This window comes from Leopardus geoffroyi, chromosome A3 (genome assembly GCF_018350155.1).
Source record: "Leopardus geoffroyi isolate Oge1 chromosome A3, O.geoffroyi_Oge1_pat1.0, whole genome shotgun sequence".
Lineage (NCBI taxonomy): Eukaryota > Metazoa > Chordata > Mammalia > Carnivora > Felidae > Leopardus > Leopardus geoffroyi.
Window position 1 is genome coordinate 63507975 of NC_059336.1, and position 21835 is coordinate 63529809.

Sequence of the window (21835 nt, forward strand, 5' to 3'; positions counted from 1 at the left end):
GCCCCCCCCCCCCCCCCGCCCACTGTTGCACATGCACACACCCTCTCTTTCTCAAAATAAACATTAAAAAGTAAAATAAATTAAAAGTGATTTCAACAACTAAGTGGTTTAAAATGTGATTGTACAACTCTTGATAAACTGAAATCAAACATCTGCTTGCCTTATATAAGTCAATACAAAAATACACATGTTTTTAATCTTTAATAAAAGACATATTAGTATCTTTGTGTGTATTTTATTATGTATATATATTGCACATAGTTTATGTATGTAAAATTAGCTGTGCTTGTGATCATACAAGAATATCAGTTATATTCCTATTTATATATAAATATATAATTTATATATTTATATTTATATTCCTATTATTTATATTCCTTGGAGGTTTGCATGATAATCCTTACCCTCTAGTTCTGTTTTTTGCTTTAAAAGTTCTTTATGGGAGAAGGTATGAGAATAAATATAGTCTAGGAGGGCTGATGATTTTGTGGAATACCTGTATTCCTTAGGAGAACTCACAGCTGGCATTTGGACCACCTGATTATTAAATATCGACCTAATTTATTTCTTTATTCATCTAGGTGTGTCTCTTTCTTCTGTGGCTTCTGAAAGTGACTATGCCATTCCCCCAGATGCTTACCCCACAGACACAGAATACTCACAGCCAGAGCAGAAGCTTCCTAAAACTTGCTCATCTTCCAGTGATAACGGGAAAAATGTAAACACTGATTCAGGTTTAAAAAAAAAAAAAATCAATGAATGTTCTTAGTTTGAGCCTCTAAAATGAAATTTAAATTTTTAAATTTCTTTTTAATTAGGAACCCCTGGAAAAATCTGGCTATTTATTAAAAATGAGTGGTAAAGTCAAGACTTGGAAGAGGAGGTGGTTCGTTCTCAAAGGTGGTGAATTACTTTACTATAAATCTCCGGTGAGTGGAAAGCACTTACCCTTTAGAACTGAATTCCTCAAACTGTAAATCAAGCTCCTGATATTCTTTCCTGTAATGCAATTAATTATACAAAGCATTTCTTACTATTACTATTACAGGCAGTCCCTTTACGTTTCGCTTTCTTCCTTTCCTACAGAGTGACGTAATTAGAAAGCCCCAGGGCCATATTGAACTTAGCGCAACCTGCAGTATTTTAAGAGGAGATAACAAACAAACAGTTCAGGTACTTTTTTTTTTTTTTGCTTTTTCTTTTTTGTATCATGTAAAATTCAATTCTTGGTTATCCAAGCTAATAGGAGATTGGATGATTCAATGTTTCTTTTTTTTTTTTTTTTAATGTTTATTTTTGAGACAGAGAGAGACAGAGCATGAACGGGGGAGGGGCAGAGAGAGAGGGAGACACAGAATCCGAAGCAGGCTCCAGGCTCTGAGCTGTCAGCACAGAGCCCGACGCAGGGCTCGAACTCACGGACCGTGAGATCATGACCTGAGCCGAAGTCGGATGCTTAACCGACTGAGCCACCCAGGCGCCCCTATTCAATGTTTCTTTATTCACTTTGTGTTAAGTGTGATTCCTCAAAAATGTGTGAAACTCCAGGCCTTCTCAGTTCAAACTACATTATAAACTAGGTTTGTGTTAAGTAACTGTCCACTACCCTTCCTTTGCCCTTGTCCCTTACATTCTTCTTCCCCTATGCTTCATCTTCCAGCTATTCTCAGCTCTTAACCTGTCCGGCTATTTTAGGGAAGGCTTATCTGAGAAATGAATTACCAATAAGATGTTATTAGTTTGATGTACTACTAAATTCAGGAGGGTTTGCATTTTTTTTTTTTTTCAACGTTTATTTATTTTTGGGACAGAGAGAGACAGAGCATGAACGGGGGAGGGGCAGAGAGAGAGGGAGACACAGAATCGGAAACAGGCTCCAGGCTCTGAGCCATCAGCCCAGAGCCCGACGCAGGGCTCGAACTCACGGACCGCGAGATCGTGACCTGGCTGAAGTCGGACGCTTAACCGACTGCGCCACCCAGGCACCCCAGGAGGGTTTGCATTTTGATAAAGAACCGGAAAATGCCATTTCTTCTATGAACTCCAGCTGTTATAACACCTAAGTGGGAAAGATACTGGTGAGAAGAAGGCTGTCCTACCTCCTACCGAATCACACCCTAGACATAGCTGCTGGCCATTCACCCACACATAAAACCAGTCTTGCTAGAAATCTGTTAAATTTAAAACACAGGCTGTTGAGATAGTTTGGCATATGTGATTTAAATTCAGACACTTTAGGGTGCCTGAGTGGCTCAGTCCGTTAAGTGTCCAACTTCAGCTCAGGTCATGATCTCCCAGTCTGTGAGTTTGAGCCCTGCATTGGGCTCTGTGCTGACAGCTCAGAGCCTGGAGCCTGCTTCGGATTCTGTGTCTCCCTCTCTGTCTGCCCCTCCCCTGCTTGTTCTCTCTCTCTCTCTCTCTCTCAAAAATGAATAAACATTAAAAGAAAATTAAATAAATAAATTCAGATACTTTATCTGAAATACCTTCAATAATTAATATTTTCTTGGGGCTCATGGTAGTTCAATCAATTAAGCATCCACCCTCTGATTTTAGTTCAGGTCATGATCTCATGGTTCGTGGGTTCAGGCCCTGTGTTGGGCTCTGTGCTGACAGTGCAAAGCCTGCTTGGGATTCTTTCTCTCCCTCTCCCTTTCTGCCCCTTCCCAACTTTCTCTCTCTTAAAATAGATAAATTTAAAAATATTTTAAAAATAATAATTATTATTATTTTCTTATCTTGTTCCTTCAGAGGGTATAATGAACATTTATCAGAAAGGCTCATTGTCTATGTTTTCAAGAGATAATTAATACCTGAGAACTGCCCAAAAAAGTAGAAGGGAGAAAAGTAGAAGGAAAGCTTTGTCTGGAAGCATGGCAGATAAGAATAATCTACAAAGTTCTGAAATATTTGGAAATTTCAAAATGTGGTTCATTTGAGACTGAAACATTGCTAATTCATAATATCTGATCACATGTTAGTTGTAAGAATTTCTCTTCTTTATAAGCAAGGACTTCTTATTTTATTTATAATTAATTTTTATTTCTATAACAAATAATTCCTTTTTATTTGCAAAAAATATATTATTTTATTACAGTCTCCAGTCATGCTACTGCTCACTTCAACAGCTAGGAGACTGTAGCACATTTAAAGGAGAAAAAGAAAATGTAACAAATAAGCAAGATAAAAAATGATGACACAAAAGTTTAACACTCTGAAAAACTTTAAACTAAAGTGAAAACAATGATTTCAACACAAAGTTAATTATTGTAATTCTCACCATCTGGTTAAACTATTCTAAATTATCTGTGGAGTCATTTATTTAGCACCTAGGATTCAAGGTATGGCATGTTTGTTTCTATGTTAATTAATGTTGTTTTTAGGAGAGACAGGGAAATGCTAATAATCCTAAATCTTCAGAGTTTCCTTTCCTATCTCTTTCTCATCCCGTTCCAGCTGACCACTGAAAAACACACCTACTATCTGACTGCAGATTCTCCCAATATATTGGAAGAATGGATTAAAGTATTGCAGAATGTTCTCCGAGTACAAGCTGCCGACCCACATTTTCTGCAGCCTGAGGGCAAACCCACAGTGAAGGGATTGCTCACCAAGGTAGGAACTTTAGTACAGTGCAGTGTCCTGGGCAGCTGGGGAGTCAGCCCCACTGATCGTAAGTGGGTGTCAGAGAGTATGTGTATTGAAAATTTATATTATCTTGGGGTGGGAAGTGTCTTTTGCTTATGATGCCAAGTGTTCTAACCATCAAAAATTCCCTAAGCAGAATTTTGAAAAGACAGTTGAAAAGCTTGGGAAAGCGTTTAAAATGTGTAAAAACCAAGCTTTTCTAATCAATAAGTAAAGGATAAATACCAACGTGGGGGGAAAGGAACGAAGGACACAATTGGAAAGAAGTAGAGCTGGTAGACGGAAAAAATACAAACGATATTTTAAAAACTCTGGGAGCGCCAGGGTGGCTTAGTTGGTCAAGCGTCTGACTCTTGGTTTTGGCTCAGGTCGTGATCTCACAATTTGTGAGTCTTAACCCCGTGTCGGGCTCTGCGCTGACAGGGAGGAGCCTGCTTGGAATTCTCTCTCTCTCCCTCTTTCTCTTCCTGCTTGCGCACGCTCTCTCAAAATAAATAAATAAACTTAAAAAAAATCTGGTCAAAGGGTGGATATTTTTTAAAATCATGAAACATAGTATTGACACAAAATGAGTGAGCTTATTACTTTAGAAGGCAATTTGGAAAAAAAAAAGGAATTTGGCAGTGTCTTGATCCAAGTGTTAATTCAGTGAATGCTTTTGAATGAACAAATGAATGAATATTAAATGTTTAAAAACATTTATACAGACCTTTTCATTCAGCAATCTCAGTCCAAGAAATTTATACTTAGGAAATGGTTTTAATTTGCCAAATATTTAAGTATAAGAATGTCTATCACAGCATGGTTTATTTTTTTCCTATTTTTAAAAAATGAGATATAATTAGCATACACTAAAATGCAGATCTTAAATATAGAGTTTGATGAGTTTTGACAAATATTTACAGTCACTCTGTCAAGATACAGAATGTTTCCATTGCCCCAGAAAGATTACATGCATGGCATGGTTTATAACAAAGACAAATTGGGATCAACTTAAATGTAGAGTAGGGGATAGTTTAAATAAGTACATATAATCAGATAATGCTTTACTATGCAGCCATTTTATTTATTTTTTATTTTTTTAAGTTTATTTATTTTGAGAGAAAGAGAGCACACATGAGTGAGGGAGGGCACAGAGAGAGAGAATCCCAAGCAGGCCTTGTGCTGTCAGCTCAGAGCCCACTGCAGGGCTCGAACTCATGAACCGTGAGATCATGACCTGAGCAGAAATCAAGAGTCAGGCACTTAAGCAACTGAGCCACCCAGGCACTCCTACTATGCAGCCATTTTAAATATTGTAAAAGAATATTTAGTGCTATAGGAATATGTTATGACACACTGTTAGGTGATAAAATAAATAGAATGCAGTATTATATTATTATCCCACTTTATTATATGCATCTATAGAAAAAGGTCTGAATATGAAATATAGCAAGACATATTGGTTAGCGCTATGTGATTTTATTCTTGCTTAATTCTGTTTTCTAACTTTTTTTAGAAAGAGTAAGAATCCTAAGATAAATATTATTTTTAAACTTAAAAATTGGTCACTCTTAGAAAAATATAATAAAATATTTACGCATAAAGTATTACACACAAAAATAACCTCTGAGTAACCACTCATCCTTCATGTGCTTTGTTTACATAAGTTAAAAATTTAGATTTAGAAGAGCTATGTCACCATAGCTAGCATTAATGTGGGTGCTATTCAGTAATATTTACAAAGATTGACCACCTACACCAAAAGTAGGAGAAAAAATTCACCGAGTTGTGCTCTGTTTTTTCCAAAATGTTACAGTACCATTAAAATATTTTTTCAGTTACTGATGACTTAGAAACTTCTTAGTATTATGCAAATATATACTTTCCAGTGAACACAGTGCTGCTTTAAATCATATTCTTACTATAATTCATAATAACTAGTTGTCTTCCTGTTTCAAGGACCATGTGTATCAAACCCTTAGACTTTAATATGATCCTGTGGCTAAGGGTTGGTTACTTGTTCCACCGTGTGTTTGTTTGATTGTTTTTACTTTATCCACATGGCATTGTCAGTTTCTGCATGTTACATTTTTGCTATTCCCTGCCTCCCATCTCATACTTGCGTTTTAAATGAGTATAAGTAGATGTGATTATCAGATGACTTAACCATTTGGGTTTATAGACAGGATGCTTATTAGGTTTCCTTCCTACCATTTTCATGTCCACCCCCATATTGTCGCCCTCAGAGCCTTATAAGAGAAACTCTTGCCTCAGTTATTCTGAGTGACTTGTTCTGAGCTCACACTCAGGCTACAATTTAAGCTACTGCAGAACAGCACTTGAATACTTTGCAGGGGAGGACGTTTTCTCAGGCTGTCACGTTGTTATTAAGTACAGAAATATGTAGGTAGATATTAAGAACTTGACTAATTTGATTCTGGATATTCACTCTTGCAACTTTTAATACTTAGGAAGAACATTTTCTCTATAAAAAGTCATTTATTTAAAAAAACAAAAATTATTGAGTAGTTACCACATGCCAGCCAATGGGCTGGAGGATATCAACATGAATAGGCCATTGGCCCCTCCCCACCCCCCATTCCTCAAAGAGGCGCATAATCTATTGGGAAAGAAAGGGACTTAGCATATTATAATATGTACCAAGTGCAATTATGAGAGGCATGGTAAGGTCACAGAGAAATCTAATTTAGGCTGTGGGATCAGGAACAACTTCTCAGAGAAGATTTATTTGTGTTGAGTCTTCAGGAAAGAGAAGGAATCGTCATACCAAATGGAAATGGGCAGGGAAGGTATCCCAGGCTAGGAGACAGTGGGAACAAAGACAGTATCTCAAAGCGGTGCCATATACGCTGAAACATGTCCTTTGGAGAACAAGGTGGAGGGGCCTGGTCATGGAGGGACTTTTTGTCTTGTTAAAGACTTTATTCTTCACCCTGAATGTGATGTGGAACCCTTCAGGTTTGTAACAGAGGCAGGGGCATGTTCATGTTGCTAATAGATCACTCTGCTAAGAGGAAGGTGGATTTGCAGGGGGCAAGGTGGAAAGAAGTTCTAAAAACAGTTAGCAGAAGTTGTTCTTGTGAAGGGGATGAGATGCTGAGCTGGTCATAGGGAAAGAGAGGAGAAGGTGAATTTAAATAATGAGAGGAGGTAAAGTCTTCAGTTAGATTGGTTGAATTCAGGGTTAAGAAGTGCAAATGGTTGGCTGGGTGAAAGATGGTGCCACATAAGACAGCTCAGGGAGGAGGAACAGTATTAGGATAATTCAAAGGTTTTTTTGGACCATGCCAATTTTTAGAGCTTTGAGGACACCTGAGTTAAGAATTAAGAAGTCCGTCAAGCAGTGCCAATGAGTCTACATCAGAGGAGGAGGCTGGGTTGGAGAGAAGAATTTGGGGAATTCTCAGCATGAATGTAGTGGTTGAATTCATGACGATGACAGAAGTCTCCCAGGGACATGTGTGTGGTGGAAGAGTTGGGGCCTCCTGCTGGAACACTGGGTTTTACAAAAGCTGAGAGCATACAAAGGAGATATGCGAAGAGACCCTGGAAAGTAGGTAATGGGATCATGGAAGTGGAGTGTGTGACCGGGTGGGAGGGGTCTGCAGGCAGTGGAGTGCTCGCAAGCAAGGCACATTGCAGTGTGTTGAAGGACAAAGGGTAGATGAGTAAGTGCAGTATTTGAGTTCAGAGTACTGTCCACCTGGTCCAGCACATTAGAGGGAATGAAGCTGAAGGGAACATGGTGTCAGGAGAGGCATTTTTAGGACAGGAAAGGCATACCTTGAGTTTGCAAACTGAGAGGAAGAAGCCAGGATGGGGAGAAGTGGGAAATGAAGCTCAAAAGAAGTAGGTGGGCGAGCATGGTTGGTCGGCATGGTAGGTGGGCATGGTGGAAGGGCATGGTGGGCGAGCACGGTGGAAGAACATGGTGGAAAGACATAGTGGGCAGTCATGGCAGGCGGGCATGGTAGGTGGGCATGGTGGAAGGACATGGTGGAAGGACATGGTGGGCAAGCATTGTGGGTGATCATGGTGGGCATGCATGGTAGGTGGGCATGGTGGGTGGGCATGGTGGAAGGACATGGTAGGCAGGCATGGTGGGTGAGCATGGTGGGCAGGAATGGTGGAAGGGCATAGTGGGCAAGCATGTTGGGCGGGCATGGTAGATGGGCATGGTGGAAGGGCATAGTGGAAGGACATGGTGGGTGATCATGGTGGGTATGCATGGTAGGCGGGCATGGTGGAAGGACATGGCGGAAGGACATGGTGGGCGGGCATGGTGGAAGGGCATGGCAGAAGGACATGGTGGAAGGCCATAGTGGGCAAGTGTGGTGGTAGGCAAAGTGGGGAGTCATGGTGAGTGGGCATGGTGGGTAGGGTGGAAGGGCTGGACTGGCAGAAAGGCGAGGAAGGATGAATATCTAAGTTTGTCGGGCATTGAATGAGATCACGCCTGATATCATCAATTTTCTTGATGAAGATTACTCCATAAGACAAAATTATGTAGTGAGAATGAGGGAAAGGATTGAGAATAATCAGGGACATAGGGATATACTCAAGGGCAAATAGAAAGATTGCTAAGTGTTACTAGGACCCACCTGACTTTACTGATTGGAATTTGTTATTTTTCTCTTACATCTTCAGATGCCCAGAAATAGGAGCAGAGAATTTACATTGTAGCAATGTGAGGATAGTCATTTTTTTCTAATATTTTATTATGTAAATTTTTAATTATGCAGAAAAGTTGGAAGACAGTTTTACAGTGAACACGCATATTCCCACCACCTAGATTCTGTAATTAACTTTACTTGCTTTATACATGCCTATCAAGGTGATGATTTGAAATTAATGTTTCATTCTGGGCATTTTCAAATGTGTGGAAGTAGAAGGAATAATAACACGAACCTCATATATTTATCACCCAATTTTAAGTTGTTAACTATGGCTAATGTTATGGCAGAAAGCCCCCCATAACCTTCCCTCTCTCTTCCCACACTCTTCACTGGATTACCTAAAAGCAAATGGAGATGAAATTGTATTGAGTGTATATGTTCGAAGCAGAGAATGCGACACAATCCCAGCCCTTGGAGCAAGAGGTGTTTTGTGACCAAACCAGGACCCAAGATTGGGAGGAAGGGAAGAGAGGCCAGGAGAGAACTGATAAACTGGAATAAAATGGAAGAATCAGGGGACTTACTGTTTGGAAAGAGGTCAAAGAACAGGAGTGGTGTGAATAAGGAGAGAAGGAAGGAGGGGAAGAAGGTTGAGATCACAGAATAAAATGTCAGTTTCAAAAGTGGAGCAGTTTCCAGTGAAGAAAAAAAGTCGAGGGTGTGGTGGAGGGGATGGAGGGACAAAAATGGAGGGACACCAAAAGTTAGTGGAAATGAAGAGAGCATGAAACTGTGAGTTAAGGATGTAGAGAGGCAGTGAGGGAAAGAGGCTAGGGCAAGAGCATGGGCGCAAGTCCTGGCTTTGCCACTTGCCCTTGTGTGACCTTGAATAGGTTGCTTGCAGGCTCTTTGCCTTACTGTCTTCATCTGTAAAGCGGAAGGATAATCATAGTGACAACCTCACAGGGTGTTGGGAGGATTGAAATTTGTTTTAATTTTTTAATGTTTATTTTTAAGAGAGAGAGAGAGAGAGAGAGAGAGTGTGTGTGTGTGTGTGTGTGTATATGCGCGTGTGGGGGAGGGGCAGAGAGGGAGACACAGAATCTGAAGCAGGTTCCAGGCTCTGAGCTGTCAGCACAGAGCCTGACGTGGGACTCGAACCCACGAGCTGCAAGATCATGACCTGAGCCAAAGTCGGATGCTTAACCAATTGAACCACCGAGGCGCCCCGAGGATGAAATGAATTATTTAAGCTTATAAAGTGCTTTAAAACAGTGTCTGGCACATCATAAACACTCCCAAAATGCGAGCCATTATTATCACAAGACTTTCACCTCAATTTGGAAGTCAGCAACACTGGTGACAGGATTTATGGTGGAGAATGCTGGAGGCATGAACGTTTAGGAGAGGAGAGACGACTGTGGCAATTTATAATTTGTGTGATGACAGAGGCAAATCAGGGTATGATATACTGTGTCTTTAAAGTTTCAGACAGAACTGATTGGAAGTCCCTTTGTTATGGATTCAAGGTAAAAAAATGACTCAGTTACTTTGTTTGCCGAAGCCCTAGGGGTGGAGGTTGCCTTTAAATTTTTATGAGGATTCTTCTATCATAATTTGCTTTACTATGAGTTTTTCAGAATAAGTTAGAGTTTTAAGAAATTCTAATTTAATTAATTAATTAATTCTAATTAAGAAATTAGAATTTAAGAAATTCTAATACAATCAGACGTACATAAAGATAGACTGTGTTTTTAAAACACAGTTTTTACAGTGAATTGGCAATGGCCTTTGTTAACTTGTAGTTCTTCAAAGGTACACGTTGTGCTACTCTAAAGATAAATCATTTCAAAAGTATGCTCTCTACAGCCAGATGCATTGTACTCCAGTTTTGATGAGAGGCCCTTCTGGGTTTTGTTTAAAAGAAGAAGAAGAAGAAGAAAGAAAGAAAGAAAGAAACAAAGAAAGAAAGAAACAAACAAACAAACAACTGGGTGATACAAACTGTTTAAAACTTACAGGATATTTATCTGTAAATATCTGTTTCTAACTTTAATTAAACTGAAATATGTCTTGCCAAATGAAACCTTTTTTGTTTTTGCTCGAGCGAATTCTAAATCCATCAAACTGTTGGATGGTGGTGTTTGCTTAAGACCACAGCCCAAAGTCTGGCTATGTGTGTGGGTTTAAATAACATGTGGTTTTACTGCGCCTTATTCATAGTGAGGAAGGAAGCATTTATTGAGTAACTACTATTATCCTTTATTTACTTTTCTCCCTTGGTCATCACATCAGCCCAATAAGGTATACAATAATCCCACATTATGGACCAGAAGGCTGAAAGGTTAAGTCAGTTGCCTGAGGACATGCATCTAGCATGAGGCAGAACTGCAGTTGAAGCTTTGGTCCATATGACCTCAAAAAACAGGCCTTTTCTACTCGGGTGACTTGCCTCCTGTAAACTCTATTATGGAAGTTATTTCTTTTCTTCTCAGTGTAGTCCTGTCAGAACAGTCCATTTCAGTGTAAGTCATTACAAGGGCCCTGTAAGACATGCATGCCTCCCACCCCCACCCTTCATGTCCCTTCCACGGCGACCTCTCGCCTCACTTGCTCAGTCTCAGACACACCATCTCCCGGCCATACCATATCCCTTTGTCCAGTGTTCTTCCCTCAGATGACTGTATGGCTCATCCACCTCCTTCAGAGCCTTGACTCAATGTCAGCAAGGCCTTCCTGAGTCCCTTCGCTTAAATTATAAAATGCACAGACCCTAGAGCAATCTCTAACTATTCAAAGTCAAGAGGTAGAATCAAATTCTGTCCCACTCACTTGACATATTTCCTGACACATAGGCAGTACTCCGTATATAATTATAGATTTTAATATTTTGCATGAATCCTTCTGGAGAAGGCGTCAGATGTTTTGAAGAGTGAATCTTTAATATTTGGGAAAGCACTAGAATTTTTTTAGGTTTTAATCTTCTCATTTCTAACATTATTAGGGGGTTAACCCAGAGAGCCACAAGATTACTGAAAATCTGTAAAACACAGAAATTATGACATAAACTTACTTGTGAAACGGGCATCTTGTTTTGTTCGTCTTTGACTTCTTAGCCCTAGAGGCATCGTACTTGACATACAGCAAAAATTTGTTAAGTGTTGAATGGTGAGCACTACAGCCAAACAGGTAAATCTTAAACTGCATTTGGACAATCTAGTTGGAATATCTATACCTTGAGCAAACTGGATACGAGTACAGTTTCAGGTGGAGTGTATATGCTACACTTCACGGTGTCAGAGTTCTGAGCTACATTTGTAATTCTTTGAAATATGATTTCAGGTAAAGCATGGCTACTCCAAGAGAGTCTGGTGTACGCTTATAGGAAAAACACTGTATTATTTTCGTAGCCAAGAAGATAAGGTATGTATGTATTTTTAATAAGCTGATTAGAGGCATTTCTTTGTTGTGGCTTAAATTTTCTCTTTCACTCTTCCGTTGCTAACAAAAACTTCAGAGTGTTTGATAAGGTTGAAATCTTGCAAAAATTTATTACTGGGGTAACCACACACCCACAAGGGTCTTGACTCTTAATTATAACCCTTGGCAACTTTTAATTAACGTATCTTTGTCTTAGAAGAGAAAAATCTTCCCCATTCTAAGCTGTCGATTTCTTATATTTGCCCAGGTTCTGAATGAAGGGAACAGCAAGATAGGAAAGAAAATCTGGGGAGGGAAAAGATTCCAGTCCTGTCCCAGGCTCTCAAATCCCTAGATACCACTTATCTATCCATCCTCTACCTGTTTATATCGTTGTATTCATTTTTAAACTCATCTCATCCCCAAAAGAACTTGAGTTATCTCCAGTCATGAGTACACTTTCAGAGTACAAAGATGGGAGGGGTGCCTGGGTGGCTCAGTTGGTTAAGCATCCAACTCTTGGTTTCAGTTCAGGTCATGATCTCATGGTTCGTGGGATCAAGGCCCACATCAGACTCTTTGCTCACAGCGTGGAGCCTGCTTGGGATTCTCTTCTCTCTCTCTCTCTCTCTCTCTCTCTCTCTCTCTCTCTCTCTTTCCCCCTGTCCCTCCCTTGCTCTCTCTCTCTCTCTCTCAAAAATACATAAATAAAAAAAAGAAAAAGATGGGATAGCTTTCACAGGTGAAGTGTATGCCTGGCTATCATTGTGGGTACTCCTCATCACCTTTGGATTACTGAAACTAAAAATTGGATCAACATGTGCCAAAAGTACTTGCATAAAATACTGATGCGAGCCCCACAGAATGGCAGCCTGTGACTAATTTCTGCATCAATGAGACCAGGCTTCTTGATCCAGTGACCACGTCACGTAGGTCAGTTAGTTACTTCTCCGCTGCATTTTCAGACTGCACTCTCAGTTCCAACCAGCTATATTTAAAATGCATGCCTTTATTGTCGGTGTTGCTCATGGGATGGGAATTAACAGAGCTATTAAAAATTATACCTCCGAAGTAATGTAGGAAATGCTTACATAAGAATATAAAATAAGCACAATATAAAATTCTACATTCAGTATAATCCTGACCCAAAGCACAGAGGCAGTTCGTCCTCAACAGCTTAAGAGAAAGCTCTGTGACTCTCACATCAGCCCACACATCTGACTGCAAGTGTCTCAAGAGAGTAACAACTTCTCCTTCCCCTTATGCTCCACACCTCATGTAGATTATCTCAGAGGCAGGCTCTAGCTGAGAACCCTGGAGGGAAGGGGATTCCGACAGATGTAGTTCCCAACTTCTCTTCTGCAGTTACAGGGAGATTTTAGGAGTGGATGGTTGGGATGCTGAGTTGATAATTCTCAGGCCGGCACATCTATGTAAAAATATGCAGAGCAGAAGATGGGAAAGAACTGTCCCAAAATATTGAGTAATTATCTGTGATGGTAGAATTTATGGATGATTTTTTACATTCTCTTTTCCTATATCTTTCTATACTTCCTATAATAAGCATTTGTTTTAACGTTTATTTATTTTTGGGGGGACAGAGAGAGACAGAGCATGAACGGGGGAGGTGCAGAGAGAGAGGGAGACACAGAATCGGAAACAGGCTCCAGGCTCTGAGCCATCAGCCCAGAGCCCGACGCGGGGCTCGAACTCACGGACCGCGAGATCATGACCTGGCTGAAGTCAGACGCTCAACCGACTGCGCCATCCAGGCGCCCCAATAAGCATTTGTTTTAAACATAGAAATTTATTTAAATTTTGCTAAAAGAGAACTTATTCTCACTAATAATTAGTAGTAATGTAATAAAAGTGGATAAGGTTGGTCACAGAAGAAACGAGTCAGAAGAAGTAGATGGATGAGTAGAATTCCATTGTAATCACTAGGAAAGTATTGAGAATGCTTGTGAATCCATATAGACCTACTTCTTTTTGTGCGAGAGATGTTTCAGAAACGATTTGTTTTTAATCTGGATTAGCGTCTTCTTTTATTCAGTCAAAATAGTTAAAAGCACTAGGTGTGTTTACTGTTTACGGAGGCTTGGTGAATCCTTTGGTTAAAATGAATAATGGTCTTTAAATATTCGGATAGATGAAACCTCGATTTTCATAGGGTGGGATATATCAAAGCACACAATTAGGGTAGGATTGTCATATGTTATCACAGTAGGCTTAGTTTTCTTTTTCCCATTTTTAAAAGCTTGCTACTTATTGTTACAAATCTTCTGCTATAAATGTATAATAAATATATTTAATAAATAAAATTGTATTTATTCAGTAAATTAAAAATAGTATTTATTATTTATTTATTTATTTATTTGGCTTTTCTTTTACTGCTTGTCTTTTTCTGAAAGTGTAGGTAAGTTAATTTTGCGTTTTTCCTTCAAAAGCAACTTTTCTTCGTTCAGTGCCCAGAGTGCTTTGCACAGAGTGACTACTGAGAAAATACTTATCAATTTAATGAGAAGTCATGGCTTTCACGAAAGAGAACAAGTTTAATTAAATGAATTAAATCATTTTTTACTATTAATCAGCTATTAGGCAGATAATATTTCAGTTAAGATATACAGGTAAGACCTCACTGAGAAGCTAATGTTTTAATTAGGCTCTGAAGGAAGTAAAAGAGTAGCCATGTGGATATTTCAGGCAATAACATGCTAGGCAGAGGGAATAGCAAGTGTAAAGGCCCTGAGGCAGGAGCATGCCTCATGTATTTGAGGAGTAGTGAGACGGTCAGTGTTGATGTCAAGGTCTGGGACCTAAATAGCTGGAAAGATAATGTTGCCAACAACTTAGAGGAGACTGAGCAGAGTAGGTTGTTTGAGATGCCGTTAGACAGCTAAGTAGAGATAGTGAGTCTGTAGTTATAAACATGAGGACAGCTAATTATGCTGCCATGAGAACCGTGAGGTTGGATGAGACTACCTGGAAAGTGAGTGCAGGTGGGAAGAGAGCCCCACACTGAGCCCTGGGCCTGAGCATGAAAATGGATATTGGTAAATATCCCTAGGTTAGAACAAACATTTTCAGACTGCAATTGCAAACCTGATAAAATATTTTAGAAGCTGTAAATCTGAAGCAGACCTTTTGCTTTCCTGGAATAAATTGTACTTAATTAAAACAAAAGTTTTAAAACAAATGTGCTAAATATTCAACACAGCAGATAGGATGGCTTTTGTCAATAAAAGTAGGTAAAATTTAATGTAAATCAGTTTTAGGAAGTTTTTCTTACTCTTAAAGTAAAATGGAAGAAATCATGGCATTGCTTCGTGATAGATTCCATATGTTAATAAATATCCTTGAAACACATTGGGTTTAAGATGGTAGTTAATCACACTTCTTCATATCAGCTGCCTAACCTTGTCACTTTTTCTATGAATAGCATTGAGACTTGGTCTACGCTTGTCCTTTTGATCCAATACCTTAATCATCACATCAGTTCTGTGGGGGGAAAGTCAAATGAATATTTTGACTGAGTTACATAATTGTTTGAGTAGGTAATGGGTCATTTCAGTGTAATGAATAATCCAAACCACCGTACAGAACTAGCTTCTTGTCTGCTATTCAAACTGTTCTTTTATATTATAATTGGGTATTTTACTTGTGACCACTACTGTTGTAACAATGTGGATAACCCAATTGTCTTTGGGCATTCATTGAAAAAAAAAGTATGCTTTATATAGGTAAGAATGAAAAGGACTATGAAAAATTTTAGTAGGAAAAGATCTAGAAAGTGCCTTCCTCAAAATTACTAACATTTACTTTAGTTTCCTTTAGGTCAGATCAAACTCTGGGAAGCTAAAGTTGAAGAGGTTGACAGATCCTGTGATTCAGATGAAGATTATGAAGCCAGTGGGCGAAGTCTATTATCCACACATTACACCATCGTGATCCATCCCAAAGACCAAGGTCCGACTTACCTCCTAATTGGATCCAAGCATGAAAAGGTACCTAGGGACTTACTGGTTGAATTTGAATGAAGTACACTGACGTCATTAAGATCTGGTAATGATTTTCAAATCAATTTTATGGACACAAAGAAGAGACCTTGTCAGACTTTCAGCCCTATTTGCAGAGCTTCTTCATGTCCCTGGAAATGAGCCTTGTTCAAATGTGTCATTTCTCTATCCTCTCATTAAAAGTAATCTCAATCAGGCTCTGTGCTGACAGCTTGGAGCCTGGAGCCTGCTTCAGGTTCTGTGTCTCCCTCTCAATCTGCCCCTCCCCTGCTCATGCTCTGTCTGTCTCTCTCTCAAAAATAAATAAACATTAAAAAAAAAAGTAAAAACAAAGTAATCTCAAGGCTGAAATTAGTACGTTTGCTTTAGTTAGATCAAAATGTGGATGTCTCAGACTGGGTATTTCAGGGTGACTCTAAAACCTCTCCCTTATATTTTTGACTCATTTTCAACAAAATTTTGGTTTAGATACAATTAAAAATGAATTATTGTATGTATTATGTGTATATGTAATAAGTAAACAGTATAAAAGTTAATATAACATAAAACAAGGGACACCTCGATGGCTCAATAGGTTGAGCGTCTGACTCTTGGTTTCGGCTCAGGTCATGATCCCAGGGTCATGGGATAGAGCCTCGTGTCTGGCTCTTTGCTAAGCATGCAGCCTGCTTGAGATTCTCTCTCTCTCTCTCTCTCTCTCTCTCTCCCTCTGCTCCCTCCCCTGTTCATATAGTTAATGTTAATATAAGCGTTAATATATAAAAGAGTTAATATAATAGTAAAATATTAATATAGTTAATATAATATAAAATTAAAATTTAAAAATTAAAAGATAAAAGAGGCATCACAGATTAGTGGGGAGGTAATGGATCATTCAGTACATAATATGGTATGCTCATTATATATTGAGGAGATTGGCTCTTTAGAAAAACATGAATTTAGTTTTTCATCTCATACATATAGCAAGATAGTTTCCAAATGAATTTAAAGAGATAAATGAAATTATTACTATTTTTTTAAATTTTTTTTTAATGTTTATTTTTGAGTGAGAGAGAGAGAGAGCATGAGAGGCGGAGGAGCAGAGAGAGAAGGAGACACAGAATCCGAAGCAGGCTCCAGGCTCTGAGCTGTCAGGACAGAGCCCGACGCAGGGCCCGAACCCACAAACTGCAAGATCATGACCTGAGCTGAAGTCAGAGGCTTAACTGACTGAGCCACCCAGGCGCCCCTGAAATTATTTTTTTAAAGGGCCTTTATCTGAGGGGCGCCTGGGTGGCACAGTCGGTTAAGCGTCCGACTTCAGCCAGGTCACGATCTCGTGGTCCGTGAGTTCGAGCCCCGCGTCGGGCTCTGGGCTGATGGCTCAGAGCCTGGAGCCTGCTTCCGATTCTGTGTCTCCCTCTCTCTCTGCCCCTCCCCCGTTCATGCTCTGTCTCTCTCTGTCTCAAAAATAAATAAAAACATTAAAAAAAAAATTAAAAAAAACAGGGCAAAAAAGGGCCTTTATCTGATATCTGAATAGAAAGTACTTTCTGAAAAAAAAACAACGTAAGAAATCACAATAGAAATAGTCAATAGATTTGACTACAAAAAATTGAAATACTTGTCTATATCAAATAAAATTACAAACATAACCAAAAGGATAATACAAAAAAAACTTTTCATGGATGGCTACAATATCTTTAACATATAAACAGCTTTTATAAATTACTCCTTTTTTTGTTTACTTTTTTTTTTTTTACATTTATTTGTTTTTGAGAGAAAGAGAGAGAGCACAAGTGGGGGAGGGGCAGAGAGAGGAGACACAGAATCCGAAGCAGGCTCCAGGCTCCCAGCTGTCAGCACAGAGCCCAACACGGGGCTCAAAGTCACAAACCACAAGATCATGACCTGAGCCAAAGTCGGACGCCCAACCGACTGAGCCACCCAGGCACCCCTCTTAATGGACATTTAGGTTGCTTCCATGTCTTGGCTATTGTGAATAATACCACAAAAAAACATGTGAGTACAGATACCTCTTTGTGCTCCTGATTTCAATTTGTTTGGATATGTACCCAGAATTAGAAATGCTGGATCATATGGTAATTCTATTTTCAGTTTTATTTTTTACTGTTTTCCCTAGTGGCTGTACCAATTTACATTCCCACTAGAAGTGGATAAATGTTTTCTCCACACCCTCACCAGCATTTGTTATCTTTTTTTAAAATTATTTTTATAAAAGCCATTCTGATGAGTGCAGGGTGATATCTTATTATGGTTTGATTTGTATTTCCTCAATGATTAGTGATGTTGAACATTTTTTCGTGTTATCTGTTGGCCATTTGTATGTCTTCTTTGGAGAAATGTCTATTCAGTTCCTTTTCCATTTTTTAATTGGGTTTTTTTCTTACTAGTGAGTTATAGGATTTCCTTATATATTAACCTTTTATCAGATAAATGGTTTGCAAATAATTTTCTCCCATTTCATAGGTTGTCTTTTCATTTTGTTGATTGTGTCCTTTACTGTGAAGAAGCTTTTTAGTGTAGTATAATCATACTTGTCTATTTTTGCTTTTGTTGCCTGTACCATAGATACCATATCTAAGCAATCATCACCAAGGCCAGTGCCCAGAAACTTTGTCCGTATGTTTTCTTCTAGGACTTTTGTGTTTTTGGGTCTTATGTTTAAGTCTTTATTCCATGTTGACTTGAGTTTTGTGTTTCGTGTAGGATAAGGGACCAATTTCGCTCTGTTGCAGGTGGATATCCAGTTTTTCCAACACCAGTTATTGAAGAGACTGTCCTTTCCCCCATTGTGTATTCTTGGCACTCTTGCCCGAGGTCAGTTGACCATATATGCTTGGGTTTATTTCCAGACTCTCTGTTCTGTTCCATTGGCCTGTATGTGTATTTTTATGCCAGTTCCATTCTGTTTTGATCACTGTAGCTTTGTAATAAATTTTGAATCAGGAAGTGTGATACCTCCAGCTTTGTTCTTCTTACTCAAAATTGCTTTGGCTATTCAGGGTCTCTTGTGGCTCCTTAGGACTGGTTTTTCTATTTCTGTAAAAAATTCCATTGGGGTTTTCATAGGAATTATACTGAATCTGGAGGTTAGGTAGTATGGACATGTTAAAAATGTTAATTCTTCCAGTCCATGAATACTGGATGTCTTTCCATTTATTTGTGTCTGCTTTAATTTCTTTCATCAATGTTTTATAGTTTTTGGTGTACAAGTCTTTCACCTAGTTAGTTAAGTTTATTCCTAACTATTTTATTCTTTTTGATGCCATTGCAGATGAGATTTTTCCATGATTGTTAGCGTATAGAAGTGCAACTGACTTATGTGTGTTGATTTTGTATCCTGCAGCTTTCCTGAATTCATTCATTAGTTCTAACAATGTTTTTGTGGACTCTTTAGGGTTTTCTATGTGTCAGATCCTATCATCTACAAACAGATAATTTTACTTCTTCCTTCCCAATTTGGATGCCTTTTATTTCTTTTTCTTGCCCTATTGCTCTGGCTGGGACTTCCAGTGCTATATTGCATAAAAGTAGCAAGACTGGGCATCCTTGCTTTGTTCCAGATCTTAGAGGAAAAGCTTTCAGTTTTTCACCATTGAGTGTGATATTAGATGTGGGTTTTTCTTGTGTGGCCTTTATTGTGTTGAGGTAAGTTCCTTCTGGATATTATTTTCTTCTTTAAATTTTCTGGATTTCCCAAGTATTTTTTATGTGTTATTCATATGTATTGAGAGTCAGATTTTAAATTTGATAGACTTTTTTGTGTTTCTTAAAAGAATATGAACTGGTTGTATTTATTCTAGTTTCTTAGCATCATATTAACTTACTTAATCATGCTTTTTGTAAGAAACATCTATAGAAAATAATAAAGTTGTAAACAATGGAAAAAGTTCCTATGTACATAATTCAAGAGAGCCTGCTTCAGAACTGTTCGACTAAGTGGCTTTTGGCTATTATTTAAAAATTAAAAAATTATTCAGTGTCAAAGTTTTCTACTGTTTATGCAAGTTGTTTTTTTTTCTTTAGGTCATCAAAAATTATATCTTAGTTAACATCTCTATTAACGTGTTTTGATTTTAAGGACACTTGGCTTTATCATTTGACTGTTGCAGCAGGAAGTAACAATGTAAATGTTGGATCTGAATTTGAACAGCTGGTTTGCAAACTGCTCAATATCGAAGGAGAACCTTGTAAGTTCACAACATATAAGGCTCTATAATTTATGAAATGGACTCCTTAGCCTAATGGAGTTTTCACTTTGTGCATTCCTGTTTCCCTGCAATCTATCCATCTTTTCATTGGCTTTGTTTGTCCTGGGCCAAGATTCTCACTGTGGTTCTTAGGCTCCAGGGACACCATCGTTCCCCAATATGCCATGTCCTGTAACCTTTCTACCTTTGCTCACATTATTCCTTCTGCCTGAAACTCTCCCCTTCCTTCACATTTCTCACTAACCTGATAAAATCCTACCAACCTTAGGAATTCCCCTTGTCAGCAAGCCCACTCCACATCAGCATCTGGCTCATAAAAGGTACTGAATAAATGTTAAAATTATGTCCCAATGCACTTTGCATTTAACTCTTTTATAGCATTTGTTGCTTTGCATTGAGATTAATTTTTTATGGCTCAGGTGTCCTCATTGAGAGTCTAGATTCGATGCTGTGCTTTATGTAATAGATCATATTTTACTTGCAGTATCTAGTATAGAATTTAATAAATGTTGGTTTTAGGAATGTCTTTAAGTTTCTCTTTATCTTTCTGTCTCCTTCTACTCTGGCTTCTCCTCTCTGTTTCTCTCCAGCTCCTTCTCAGAATCATTTCCCTACCTAGGTCACTGATCTTTAGCAAATTTCAGCTATGTCATAGTGCCCTGGTAGACTTGTTTCACATAGAATGTTAAGACCAAATTCTTCTAGATTTACTTTATTCACAGAAACATGAAAATCCCATGTTAATGGAAACTAAAATAAAATAATGTTACCAAAGGTTTTTCACGAACTGTAAGACTTAAAGCTGTGAGCCAGGCCTGAATAAGCTAATTTCTAAAGGGCTAATTAATGGGAGGCCAAAATAAGTGATTCTTGTGTTTTCTGTTTGCATTTTATCATGTATGTAGCCTCTCAGATATGGAGACACCCTACTTTGTGTCACAGCAAAGAAGGAATCATTTCCCCACTGACAACACTACCCTCAGAAGCTCTACAGACAGAAGCTATTAAATTATTTAAGGTAAAATTTTATATGGACGTCTATGTTGCTAAAATTTTAATTGGAAAAAATAAAAATAAATAATTTTGGTTGTAAGGTTTCACTCTAAAAAATTTGGGGCGCCTGGGTGGCTCAGTCGGTTGGGCGTCCGACTTCAGCTCAGGTCACGATCTCGCGGTCCGTGAGTTTGAGCCCCGCGTCGGGCTCTGGGCTGACGGCTCAGAGCCTGGAGCCTGCTTCCGATTCTGTGTCTCCCTCTCTCTCTGCCTCTCCCCCATTCATGCTCTGTCTCTCTCTGTCTCAAAAATAAATAAACTTAAAATAAATAAATAAATAAAAAATTTCAAAACGTGATCATCATCATCTCATTAAGAAAATCTTCTGAAATAAAATTAGGTGAATTGAACATGCTTTCTGAACGAGGATTTGGGACTTACTGAAATAAACTGTAAATGGTTTGGGCAGTGTGAAACAATGTCAGAAGAATCGTTTCCCCTTTAGCATCTCAAAAGGAGATATTTCTCACATCACACCTACCTCAGTGTTGGGACAGAGGAGTCAACATCCTTCTTCTCCAGTGCTATTCTCAAATTCTTACTACTCAACTTATTTTAGAAATCCCTGATCATTTGAGGGGATGCCTGGGTGGCTCAATCGGTTGAGTATCTGACTCTTGATTTTGGCTCAGGTCATGATCCCAGGGTCATGGGATTGAGCCTCATGTCCAGCTCCTCACTAAACGTGGAGCCTGCTTAAGATTCTCTCTCTCTCTCTCTCTCTCTCTCTCTCTCTCTCTCTCTCTCTCCCCTTCTTCCTTGCTCACTCGCTCTCTCAAAAAATAAATAAATAAACAAGCAAACAAACAAATAAATAAAGTGTTTTAAAAAAAGAAATCCCTGATCACTTGAAATTTGCCATTCA

At 38.7% G+C, this 21835-nt stretch overlaps 1 protein-coding gene across 8 annotated transcripts in view; it reads left to right on the forward strand.

The window, feature by feature from the left end:
* The window catches only part of PLEKHH2 (pleckstrin homology, MyTH4 and FERM domain containing H2), a 120731-nt gene that overhangs the window by 58684 nt on the left and 40212 nt on the right, over positions 1–21835 (forward strand). For 7 of the 8 annotated variants that reach the window (XR_006703424.1, XR_006703426.1, XR_006703425.1 and 4 more), the window contains exons 12-19: positions 582–718; positions 819–929; positions 1087–1173; positions 3457–3615; positions 11610–11690; positions 15512–15691; positions 19788–19896; positions 20823–20935. Coding sequence is in view for 5 of the 8 variants with exons in the window: in XM_045445876.1 (XP_045301832.1) it covers positions 582–718; positions 819–929; positions 1087–1173; positions 3457–3615; positions 11610–11690; positions 15512–15691; positions 19788–19896; positions 20823–20935 (977 nt within the window). In the remaining 3 variants the exon portion in view is untranslated. The remainder of the gene's footprint in view (positions 1–581; positions 719–818; positions 930–1086; positions 1174–3456; positions 3616–11609; positions 11691–15511; positions 15692–19787; positions 19897–20822; positions 20936–21835) is intronic. The other variant, XM_045445875.1, reaches the window with a different exon arrangement.